This window comes from Chelonoidis abingdonii, chromosome 16, assembly GCF_003597395.2.
Source record: "Chelonoidis abingdonii isolate Lonesome George chromosome 16, CheloAbing_2.0, whole genome shotgun sequence".
Lineage (NCBI taxonomy): Eukaryota > Metazoa > Chordata > Testudines > Testudinidae > Chelonoidis > Chelonoidis abingdonii.
This window is the reverse complement of record NC_133784.1, coordinates 880699-893833: the sequence shown is the minus strand read 5'-3', so window position 1 is coordinate 893833 and position 13135 is coordinate 880699. Positions and strand designations below refer to the sequence as shown.

The 13135-nt window shown below is 44.4% G+C and overlaps 1 protein-coding gene across 1 annotated transcript in view; it reads left to right on the top strand.

Annotated features, from left to right (window-relative positions):
• The window catches only part of LOC116838098 (VPS10 domain-containing receptor SorCS3), a 513373-nt gene that overhangs the window by 258704 nt on the left and 241534 nt on the right, over positions 1-13135 (top strand). Inside the window, exon 3 of the mRNA XM_032803097.2 lies at positions 4951-5050. Coding sequence (XP_032658988.1) covers positions 4951-5050 — 100 coding nt within the window. The remainder of the gene's footprint in view (positions 1-4950; positions 5051-13135) is intronic.

Below are 13135 nucleotides of genomic sequence, written 5' to 3'. Positions count from 1 at the left end.
GAAATAATATTTAAGGTAGCTATTGCTCAATTATTTAAGTATTTTGGTTATTAGTGTTTGGCTTACTCAGTGGTTGCAGATCCAGTAAAACTGAGTCACAGGAGTTTTAGAACCCCAAACGAATCTGAAGACTACTCAATACCTTGTGCCTTCTAGATTCACTGTCTCTCTCTTCCTGTGTCTTACAATTGGAAGTAAAACAAATTCAACTGCTGGTGTGCCCTTTAAAGGCCACCCATTAATGACTCAAAGGAATATGCATCTAGACTTCTTTGTTTCATTAGCTCATCATATCTCTTTGTTAGAGCCTCCATATCCTTGAGGACTCGAGCTATTATTGACAATCGTTGAAATGTATACAGGTAAAAGCAGCCTCTGGCATGTGGACCTCTGGGCACTGGCTGTCCTTTTGAACCGTCGAATTGGAAATGGAGCTATTCATAGTAAAGGCACTTGGGCTAGATTCATGAAGGGACTTAGGTGGTCCAGCATCACAATACCCTCCCTCCAGCCATTCAGGCTGCTTCTTAGCCCTGAAGGTGCCTAAAGTCCCTAGGCACCTAAATTTTTCACTGTATGTCCCCGACGTGATTCAGCAGTGAAGCACACACGCAGCCATAGTCTTACCCCACCGAAGTGGTTTGGTGCTTAACTCCCAGTGGGATTTACAAACTATACTTTTCCCTGCCTATGTAGTCTTGGGGTCCTGATCTGGTAGTATGCTGGGAGCCACACCTACCTGCCCAGAAGATGGAGCTGGCCCTCCGGATAAACTTTCAGTTTAGTGCAGTGGGTTAGGGCAGTCTCGCTGGAGGTACGAGTGTCAAATCTGTCTTCTCCACGTCAGGGATAGGGAATTGAAACCTAGGAGTCTCCCACCATGCCAGGGGAGTGCCTAACTGGATAAGGTTATTAGGCAGTTTCCTGCTGCCTAATCTTTGCATGTATTGCATAGGAGCTGGGAATTCAGGTCTGTGAAATTTTATGAGGACACTGGTCTCATAAAATCCGTCAATGGAGATGCTGAGTTGGGCAGCTCGATTGGCCTCTTGGTGTGAAGTAACCCTGATATGAGCATAGTACGCTTGCAATGCTCATTAAATTGCTTATGGAGTCTGGGGGCTGCCACAAGGTGATAGCTAATAGTTGTGAGAGTTGACAGTCAAGTGCTCGTTAAAGGTTTGGAGTGCCAAGGTCTCCTTTCATTCCAGCTTCACCATTTGCTGTGTTGATCTTTGGGCAAGTCATTTGGGCCAAAATGTTTTTATGACTCGTGAGGTGCCCATATTAGAAGTCACTTGTTCTAGACACCTAAATAATTGGGTTGGTTTCCAGAAAAGGAGGCTGGTCCTATAGAGGTTCAGCACCCTTCAATTCAGGGTGGCTAGATATGCATTTAGAGGCGTAAACTTTAGACCACCCTAGTTGGAAACATTTGCCGTCACTGCTCCAATGCCTCAGTTTCTTTCATCTGATAAAATGGGGATAATGTTTCCCATGCAGCCCTGCGGACTTTGTGAGTCTTGAATGGATTATTCTGTGTCAAATGCTCAGGATCTCTTGATGTACGGAAGTTCGAGTATTACTGTGATGTCCTTTGAGACTTTCTGCAAAGCCGTTGTCCATCACTGAAATTCACAGAGAGCCCAAGGAAAGCTAAAGAGAATAACGCTCATATTGCCTCTTCTACCTAGTTCTTTGGAAAGGGAAGTCAAGTGACTGATGAGGGGTTAATGAGAAAGGGTCATTAGAATCTTTACAAGATCTCTCTTTGGGAGCATGCTGCAAGTGATGATGGAACAAAACCAAACTTGCATCTGTGGGAATATTAAACGAACTTTTTTGTATTCTATTGACACTGATTGAAAAACTTATTGAACACGATTGAAATCAGTGAATTTCTTCCATTGTCAGGTTTTCCACTAATGATATATGGTATCTTTCCTTGCATCAATCATAGATCTGGCTTGTTCAGAGCTTCAGCATGGTGGTGGGGACCAGACCAAAAGAGATTACATTCAGTGTTCATCGCTATTTCCATTACAAAGCATTTAGCATAGGTTTGAGATTCCTGCCCCCAGTGAATGTGCAGTTCTGGGTGCCCCATACAGCTGAGCTTATTACTCTTGAATTATTCAGTTTTATCATCAGACTACTTTAGTTTCAACATTTTTTGAGAGGGAGAAGGTCAACCAGCTACTTCAGTGCATGATCTGGGTATGATACCTGAGATAGATTTAGTGACAGATAAGCTCAAGGCCATACAAACTGTGAATGTGATTTAAGCTTCCAAACACCTCATGCTCTGTGGCTGTTCAAGTCTATGGGGTTGGTTTAGCTCATTTTAAGATGGACAACCGCAAAAATTCGGGCAACAAGGCAGTGTGAGAGTGGCAACATAGTACGTCTCGATGTAGACAAGAACTCGGGCTTCCGAGCCCTTATGGATTCCACCACTTGATTTCTGGAGCCGTGGCCCAGACAAGTGTGTTGCATGCCTTTGCGTAGACACATCAACATCTGGACTTCTCTCAGTATGATTGTCGGGGGTGCATTATCCACACTTGACAGCAGTTAAAAAGGCAAGCTTAGGACAGACTGTGGAATTATCAGGACTCTAACAGTCATTGATAGGAATCTATAGCAAGCTTGTATAACTCTTATAGGGCAGCAATGCTATTCACTTTGGGCATTGGAGGGTGCCATGGCCCCATTCCTGCAGCAGATGGAAGGGTCAGGTACTGATCACAGCTCCCCCTCACACTCAAAACCAGAACCGTGACACTGAAATCATAATGCGAACACCTGTGCTACAGCTGCTATCAGAGGGAGCATACATCTAGCAAGTGCATCTATCCGCTCCTGAATATTCTTCTATTCAAATATAGGAGCGAGGAGATGAAGGGGAAGAGGCAGGGAGAGGAATCAGGGACAAGAGGAACATCCAAGGCCACCAATCCATGCTTTCAGGCATAAAACTGAGCCAGTCGCATCACCATAGAAGGGATCAGGAGGCAATTCACTTCCCAGGCCATGATTTCTGCACGGTTTAGATGCTTCATAAACAGATAGCTACAGGTTAATTGTTTCGTTTTCCTGTAAAGGTTAAACAAAGGGAACCAACACACCTGACAAGAGACATCCAGGAAACCAGATTTTTCGAGGTAAGGGAGGGTACAGTTTGTGGTGGTTGTTTCTTGGTCTTGGGTCTTTGTCTGTTCTGTGCTCTTCAGCTATGAGAGGATTCTTCCAGGCCTTTATCTTCTCTGTTTCCCAGTCTGTAAGTACATAAGGTAGCAAAACGGAATAGTATTTTAAATTTTATTTCTTGTATTTGCTCTGTGTATCTGGACGGTGGAGTCATATACCTCCGTATCACCTGTAGAAGAGCTTATAGTGACAACATCCCAGAAGATAGTATCCACTCGCTCTCATATATCAGATGATAGAGCTCACGCTGCTCACCCTCCAACGCTCCTCAGTTGTTTACTTTCATTCTAATAAAGGTTGAAAACGCTGTATCTTACCATCTAGATTACAGGAACTGTTCATTCTTATTCTTCTTTCTTTTTTTTTGATTAAAAGTTTGCTTTCTAAGACCTGTTCGATTTTTTCTAGTTGACCACAGGAAATTGGATGTGTGAGAGAAAGGAAAGACAGGGGAATGGGAAAAACTGCTCTCTGTGTTTAACTTGTCTCCTAGTGTCCAGGGCCAGGGAGAAGCCTAAGGGGGAAGGCGAGATAGAATCTTTTCTGTTTCCTTGTCTTGGGTTTGTCTCTGGGGAAGAGAGGAGACATGCTTCTTGGTATTGTGATGTAAAGAGGTTGCATCAGTAACTCTCAGGTTAGCCCAGAGAGGAAATTCTGGGTGGGAGAGAGGTGGGGGGAATGGTTTATTTCCCTTTGTTAGGAGACTCAGGGCATCTGAGTCTTGGGGTCCCACAGGGAAGTTTTGGGGGACCCAAGTGTACCAGGCACTGATTCCTTGTTGGTGGCAGCCTATCAGATCTAAGCTGGTAATTAAGCTTAGAGGGTTCATGCTAGCTTCTCAGGTTATGAACGCTAAGGTTCAAATCTGAGTAGGAAGCTATGACAGGTGCATAGTGAGGATTTTACATCCTCCCCTGAAGCATCTGGAATTGTCCACTGATGGAGACAGGATAGCAGACTACATGGACATTAGTTTTTTGTGAGGGGGGGAGGGAGAGTGAAAACACAGAGAAGCAACAAACAAGGGGAACAGATTCCAAATGTCCCCAGAGAAGAGGAGGAGAAAGCTGCAGAAACCCCTTTGTGACGGAAGCAGAGCTTTTTGCCAGTCACGAATGGGCAGCGTCGCCCCCAGATCATCTGCTATCTCATGTGGGATCCTCCTGAATCTCTCTACCTAATGCAGAAAAATAAAACACCTGGCACAGATCAGCATGTGGGCGACAGAGTTTTAGAGATGGCAGTATGGATACATTTGATTTAGACATGAACTCAGTTGCTACAATGTGGATATGGATTTTGATCCCGATCTCTGAAGGGAGGAGGGGAATGTGTTCAAGGTTTTTGCTGTGGACTCATCTGTTCTATTTGTTTTAAATACAAGTTGTACGGGAGTGTCCGAGGTGCTGCATGGGGTCAGGGTATCATTCTTAGGAACCTACAAACAGCCCTGATCCTCCATTGAAAACCACCTGAGTGCACCTGGAATCAGTGGGGCTCTGCCTGGGCATAGGTTTACCCGCGTGATTCTCATTGCAGAATGGGGAGCAGTAGATGTAGACACAGTCTGTGCCCTAAAGGGCTCAAGGTCTTTCTCCTCTCCTTTCCATTGTCTCCCTGGAATGAAACCTCAGGTTTAGGAACAAGAATGCGCAACCTCAGGCATCTGTTCAGATGCTATTTTTCCTCCCCAACGTTTGAATAACCTTCTATTTTCTTTTTGTTTCTTCTTCCCTGCAGGTCAACAGACTATGGCACTACCTATGAAAAGCTAAATGACAAAGTGGGCCTGAAGACTGTGCTGAGCTACCTTTACGTCAGTCCTACGAACAAGAGGAAGGTAAGGGAGAACCATTGGTCTGGTAGCCATAGAAACAAAATTACCATGCTTGCTTCATTTTAAAAAGAATTGTGATCCTAAAGCAAAATCCGGCAGTAAATCCTGAGACACCCAAGGACATGAATCTGGCCTAATTTACACTGGTGTAACTCCATGAAGTTCAGAGGAATTACTCTTGATTTACATGGCAGTAATACAGATCAGAATCAAGCCCTTAATCTCATGCAGAAAGTGTCTAGTCTGTTATTAGAGAAATAAGAAAGGTAAATTTACTTGTTGCTGTTCTACCTCCAAATAACCTGAATTCACACAAATATTTTTGATACACTTGCCTCTGCTGATTTCAACTAATGCAACTCTCCTTGCCTTATTATCAGCCACTTAGTATTAAAAACACCAGGTAAAGGACATCCCTTCCTTGCATTCGACGCTGCTTCCTTTTAAGTTTCCTTCATTTAGCAAAAGAGTTGGAGGCAAAGCTGTAACTGACACTTGTGGCTGGTTACGTCACGTCAGAGTGCTAATATGTGTGCGTGTGGAGCTGTGGGCAGGGACCCAAGCTTTGAGTGGAACTTGTGGGAGAGAACATGATGTCATAGCTTTCAAGCCTTCTGCCCAAGCTTCCCACATGATGCAATTAGAGCTGCAGCTGACTCACAGACCGCAGACGGAGCGTGACTACTGAGTGCTTTTTAATTTGAAGTCATCATTGTGGTGGTTCAAGGAACTAACAGAGCCCAGGCAGTTTTAGCTGCCCCTGGAAGTCAGACCAAGATTGCTCTAGCTAAATGCTTGTATCAGTATTGCATGTTAGGCAGGCTCAGAGACTATTATGTTCGATCATTTTCAAACTGCCTATATCAAGTCTCTCTCTACAGCTTGGCAGAGTTGTATTTTGCTGCTATTATTATTTACTATTGTTTTTTCAATCACTGGTCAGGCCACAGAGGTTTCAGGCCTGATATTTATTTCTCTGTCTGGAATCTTTATGGCCGGCACATTTCTATAACAATCAGCCAGAACTCCCATACCCATATGTATATGGCAGCTTTTTCATTTTTTTCAAAGCAGAGGCTGAATTCTCGTGAAAATTATCTTCACCTGGTCAATGTTCTGAGTGAAACGGGACAAAGTTGTTTGCATTTTGCTGTACAGATTTTATCGCTGCTGCCCCCACAAGGTCCCAGCTGTTGTGCTCGAAGGAGTCATTTTTTGAGAGTCCAAAGGCAAGTCAGAAAGATGACAACTAGCCTCATTAAGAGACTTTATTCAGCTGAGTGTAGTTGAAACCACACAAGCATCAGATAGGGTTGATTCTGAACTGGTTGGTGAGATCTAGTGCACAGGACTGATATGGAGACAGTCTGTTGGTACTGGATGAAATTCTCTGGCTTGTGTTATACAGCAGCTCAGACTAGAGGATTGCAATGATCTCTTCTGTCCTTTAAAGCTATGGCTCTATGAAGCAAGCTGGACAGTTGATTCCAGTTCATTCTGTTTCCAGAGCAACTTCACCCACCTAAGATCTGAAGCAAGATATCAGGTTGCAGATACAGTACACTTTGCTTATTAGCAGCTTTGCTTATTAGCAACTACTTGTTTCCCAGCAAAATGGTGCCATTATCTGGCAGTTTCCAGGAAGCGGATGGCTTTGTTTTCAGGTGCATGCATACATGTACTTGTGCAAAGAAACAATAATTGTAGAAGCTGAGCTACTGTTTATTTAATTTCTGCTTGACACAATGTTGAAAAATAAAATGAAAAAAGGCACAATCAAAACCAGCCATAATTGTTACCCTGTAACGAGAAGAGCAAATTTAGATCTTAGCCTGCTGTGCTATATGTCCTTACAGTGGATGCTCCGCCTGTGGGACACCGAGTGCAGCAGCACAGAATTTTACTATAGTGTTTATATATAAAGAGCCATCCTGGCCATCACATTGCTGCTTGTCGCCCGGGATTGTGCTGATTGTGTGATCCTGTAAAATGTTACTACTGTTCTTAATGCATCAAACAACGGCTCTCGAGACACCCAACTTCTCAGCTACTCGTGTTTGCCTAGTGCCTGGCCATGTAGGGCCTCCAGAGCCCTGACTTCGTCAGCAAGAGATGGTCAACGTGTTTGGAAGCCATGATGTGCAACAGAAGTATTTGGCTGCATAGGTTCAGAGCCAGCAAATTGATTACAGGTAGGACCTCTCTTCTAATAAAGTTAACAGGCAGCCTGGCATGCCTGTTGCCAATATCCATATCCCATTAATATCAAAGTCCATGGGACAGGATCATTTGCAGGCAAAATGTTGCTAGTGAGCAAAAGTTAATACTGGGGTTGCTATTAAGCAGAATCTACTGTATTAAATCATCAGAGTTATCTTATTGCCTAATCACAGCCTTGGGATACACTGTTTCCTAACAACTTCGGAAACCCTTCTGGATTTACAGCTTCATCCAGGAGTGGCCAGCCTGAGAAGGAGCCAGAATTTAGCAATTAACATTACTAAAGAGCCACAGTAATACGTCAGCAGCCGCCTATCGGCTACCTGTCTTCCCCCAGTGTCTCCCACCCACTGGCAGCCCTACCAATCAGCACCTCCTCCTCCTTCCCCATGCCTCCCCCCCCCCCCCCACAATCAGCTGTTTTGCAGTGTGCAGGAGGCTCTGGGGGGAGGAGCAGGGCATGGCAGGCTCAGGGGAAGGGGAAGGGGCAGGGGCCTTGGGGGAAGGGGTGGAGTGGTGGCAGGACCTGAGGCAGAGCAGGGGGTTGAGCAGTGAGCACCCCACAGCACATTGGAAAGTTGACATCTGTAGCTCCACTTTGGAGTCAGCACCTATACAAAGAGCTGCACATTAACCTCTGATGAGCCGCATGCAGTTCCGGAGCCACAGGTTGGCTTCCCCGGTAGTCCTTTCTTGGGTGACCGTTCTACCCCACCATCCAGTATGTGTACTCGCTCCTTGCTGTTTCAGTTGCATCCTGTCCTAAATGGTTGTGCATTGTTGCTGCACACAGTTCAACAGCTGCCTTGTGTCAACCCCAAATTGGCTCCACATTGGTGGAAGACAAAGTGTGATTTCTATGTACAGAATTTGTAAAGTGCTTTGAGCATCTCCGTTGCTGTATTAGATTGTCTTGGATTTGTCATTTTCTAGGATCATGTCACCGTGAGCCACCCTCTCCTTTGCATTGAGATGAATGCATGTTACAGGAAGCAGCCCCAAGTACTTAGACTATAAACTTTTCTGGGCAGGGAGCATTTCTGTTGTTAAATGTTCATACAATACGTAGCGCAATGGTGAACTTGTCTCTGACTGGGGCCACTAGGCACTACTGCAATATGAAAAACAACCTTAACCATTTGAGCTATAGGCAGTAACTCCCCATGTGCATTGGATGTAAATCTTACAACCTCTTTGTTTAGCTGTCACAAGAGGGCAACATGAACACTCTCGCTCTCTCTCTCCATTCCCAGGTGAAATGTTTTTACAGTGTGTATCAGTTTCTCCCTGAATTTGAACCTCCCAGGTTGTCGGTCAGACTCAGAGATGCTCACACTTTCTGTCGATTTGATTAGCTTGCACACTGCTGCTAACGCTGTCTGCTCATTAGTGCTTAGATGATTAACAGTTACTTGGAGGAGGAGAACCCTGCTACATCCATCCATTCCTAATTGATTTACTAGGGAGAAGGATAATCACTTCTCGGCTGCTCTGTAGAACTAGAGTGGGAATTACCTGTCAGATTCCTTTGAAGCCTAAAAATTCAACTGCTAAATAGGAATTATGCATTCAGCTGAATGCCAGGTGTATAAACATCATTTACCTGAACTGGCAAATTATCCCTGGGTTTGACTACAGTACAAGGCAAGAAGATCGAATCCCCGCCCCCTTTTTATTTTAAAGCAGAGCTCTTGTCCCCAGTTTTGGGGAGCATAATGGCAAATGATTGAATTCAATGGCATTCTTCCATAGTGTCGAGAGTCGTTATGCTGACAGGTCATTCGGAGGTGCTGGTCTCCTAATATCAGGTTGCCCCCTGTCTCCCATAATAATGATTAATATTATCAGTACTTTGCAACTACATGGCACCTTTCAACCTCCAAGAGCTTTACATGCAATAATGAATTATGCTTTCTATCTATCCATCCATCCATTAAGATTGGATGCCTTTTTGCGGTGGGGTAGGGAAACATTTGTTAGTCAAACACAAATTATGGGGCTCAGTACAGGGGTAATTGGATGGAACTCTGTGGCCTGTGCTATCCAGGTGATCAGACCAGATGGTGCAATGGTCTTTCCTGCCCTTAAAAATCTATCTGTCTATCCCAGGATTTTATCCTGCCACCCATCACCATAACATCTCAGCACCTTCCACGTAAAACCAATTGCAAAGTCTCTAATGAACTTCATGGGGTCCTTGGCATGTCTTTCCTTTCAGGGTAAAACATCTGCTTGGGATAGGAATTTAGGTTTTATTTTAATTATTTATATATTTATTATATACTGTGATACAGCATGGCCAGAAGGCAGCATAAGAGTGTTAGCAGGGGGCCTTATTCCCTGCCAAGGGAGGAAGGTTTGCTTTAGATTAACTAGAACAGCTGTGGCCAACCTGGGTTGGGACCTGGAGTAGAGGGCAGGCCCAGGTCCTTCCCTCTCCACTCCCCTCTCCAAGGACACTAGGGGAGTGATTAAGAACTGGTTCAGAGGCAAGCAATAGCGCCCTGAACCTACCCCAGAGAAGAGAAAAGCGCGAGACCCAGCAGAACAGTACCGGCAATTTGCCTACATATTATTCCTTTAGTTAGGTTTGATTTTCATTCTCAGGGGCTTTCGCGTTACTGGGTTTTTTGGGGTGGAGAGGGAGTGCCAATGTGCGAGTGTCCTTGCGCTGAAAGGCCTTTCTGAAGAGGAAGGTTTACTACTTCCTAAAAGACCCGTTATAATCTGCGATTCCCTCTTGTCCTTTAGCAAGATTGTACCATAAGGAGACCCCCGACTAGGATGCTTTTGTCTCAGCTCTTACTGCTTGCATCTGCATTGTTTTCAGAGTAACATTTTCTTCTAGAACTGGTTTGAACAATTGTGCAAGTGAATATTTTTCACCACAAAAAAAAAACTGTACTAGAAATTTCAAATTATCAGATGATTTCAGCCAGCTTTGCTTTCGAGCCATTAGCATTTTTCATCTTGTAAAGCTCAAAGGTAGGTAAATATTGTTATCCCATTTTGCAGTAGGGAAACTAGCACAAGAGGGAAATGACTTGCCCAAGGTCACACCAAGTAGGCAAGGCCCAATTCCTCAGCTTATTAGGCATCTGACTCCACTGATTTTCAGTGGGAATTAGGCTATGAGCCTCAAAGGTATTTAGACACTAAGTTTGTACCACAGACGTGCAGCCCGAGCTAGTTGGAAGAAGAATGATCAAGCAGTTATGTATTTAGACATTGATCCTATTCCTGGCTCTGTCATTGACTCAAAATGTAGCACTAAATGACTAGTTAGCCTTGGCTCAGAATGTGACAAATAATCCCTGTGTCACTGTGAATTAGGACTTGGCTTCCCTTTCTCGTTTTCCTCATTGTAAAGTGGTTGTATGTGATACCTTACTTGTACCTAATTACTGGAGAGATGTGGGAACTAACTTACTTGGAGTTTGCTCAGTGGTTCGCTAACTGTTTAAACAGGGTAGGGCAACCTATGGCCACAAGTGCTGAAGCCGTCACGCCAAGCTGATTTCAGTGGCACTCACACTGCCTGGTGTGATGCGGCAGGCCACATGGCTACTGAGAAACAGGTATGTTAGCCCCAGGCTAAACAAATCCCTAGTACCCTGGTAACCAAATGGCAGTTGCTCCAGGTTAATCAAGGCACCTGGAGCCAATTAAGATCTTTCTAGAAGGCAGTGGTTCCCCCCAAACCTCCCAACTCCTGATCAGACACAGGAGGAGCTGACCCAGACTGTGGGTTCCACAAGAGGTGAAGATCACTGAGGTGAACAAATCCGCCAATAAGCGCAGAACCCACCAAGGTAGAGGAGGAACTTTGTCACACCAGGTCCTGGCCACCAATCCGGGGGGCTCTGCATTTTAATTTTATTTTAAATGAAGCCTCTTAAACATTTTAAAAATCTTATTTACTTTACATACAACAATAGTTCAGTTATAGATTATAGACTTATAGAGAGAGACCTTCTGAGAACATTAAAAGTATTAGTGACACATGAAACCTTAAATTAGAGTGAATTAACGAAGACTCGGCACAGCACTTCTGAAAGGTTCCTGACCCCTGGTTTAAACACTCTACATTTGCTGCTCTCCAGTGATTGCTATATCAGGGTGTTTCTAAGTAGAGGAAGATACTCTATATTCTTTTGTCTGTTGTTAATCTCTAAATGGTGCCCTCTGCAATTGTATACCTACATTGTATTCACAGATGCCTAAACGTAGGTACAGAGCGGTTAAGTGACTTCCACAAGGCCTTGGATCCACTGCCACTCAGGTAAGTGTACAGTAGACTCTGCCTCAGTTTTCCAATCTGTAAATTTAGGACAGTCTTGTTTTACAGATCGGTAACTGAAGGCACCAGAGGGGTTAAGTGACTTGCCCAAGTCTCTACACTCAGTCATTAGCAATCAGGTTAGAATTCATGAGTCTCCTGCTCTGTCTACTAGACCGCAGAGCTGCTACGTCTCGCACTTCAAAGGAGTGGGATGCAGCAGTATTTTGGGGGGGATGTTTTCTAGAAACGGAAATGAGTATTTGCAAAATACACCCTACAATTGCATAGTAGCGTCACAGACAGGCAGACAGCATGTATTAAATAAAACTAGAGTCTAGAGGTAGTGGTCTGAGCACAGGCCTGGAAGCCAGGAGCTACTGAATTCTAATCCCACCTTAAGCAATGACTCTCTCTTTGCCTCACCTATGAAGTAGGAATACTGCTACTTATCCTGTTTAGAGAAGTTGTGGGGATGGATTGATACATATTTTCATCCTGCTTTGAAGCTGAGAAATGATATCAGCAATCGCCTGGTATTCATGCACTGCTGCCCTCTCCTGGCTGGAGTCAGAACTGCTTGACTGTTGTATTATAGTCCCCGTGTTGGGAGGAACTCGGACGACTTCTCCGTTTGCTCAAGTGGTCGGATTCTGTGGATTTGCAATGAGATCTGTGCCCTTTGTCACCATGGAGTTCCAGGTGGTCGTGATGCGCAGCCCATGGACAGCTGTGAAGTCCTCACTAGCTATGGTTTTCTTACATAATTATTATTTCCAGTATTGATATGAAGCCAAAGTGCCTGTTGCTGTGAGATTTCCACCCCTGTTAAGAGGCTGTAATTAGCAGAGCGTATTCTGGGACACATCCTTCACTCCAATGCATACACCCACCCAGTTATTTGCATGAGAGCCCACAATAGCAGGCGTCTGGCTCAGCATCAATTACGTACAGGTTGAAATGGGCCTTATGACTCTCTGATAATTTTCCGAGAGACTCAAGAATCATCTTACAGAGGGCTTTGCTGCAGATGAATATGATTCAAAGGAAAAACAGGCTAGCACTGTGAAAAAGCAAAGGTTTTCCTCCAAATAGGCATTGCCTTCCTTGGATTTTCTGTTCCATGATTCCATCCGTAGGGATATGGCAAAAGATTGCTGGTGCTCTGCAGGTATTCTCTGATGGGCAGCAGGAATGCCAGTTTTCTGTTGATCTTTTTTGTGTGTGATGTATTCTAGGCTGTAGTTACACATTATTATAGGCTGATACTTACTGCAGTGTGGGAACAGGAGTTGCAGTTGTTTGCTCTTTCTAATAAAAATTTTTCCCTGTGCATTGCTAGCTGTGTTACGGATCTTGACACTGTTGCATCTGAGCCAGAGACAGGGCCAGACCCTTAGCTGGAATAAACTGGAATAGCTCTGATGACTTCAGTGGAGTTGTAATAAACGTTTGTCTCAAATCTGGACTTAGAGTTCAACATCTGAGTGTTTATCTGAACCTCCCCCAAGCTCACTACCAGCTTGGATTTTACTTCGCTGCCACCAGATAAGAATTAGGCTCTTATCAGCCTGGATTCCCCAAATACT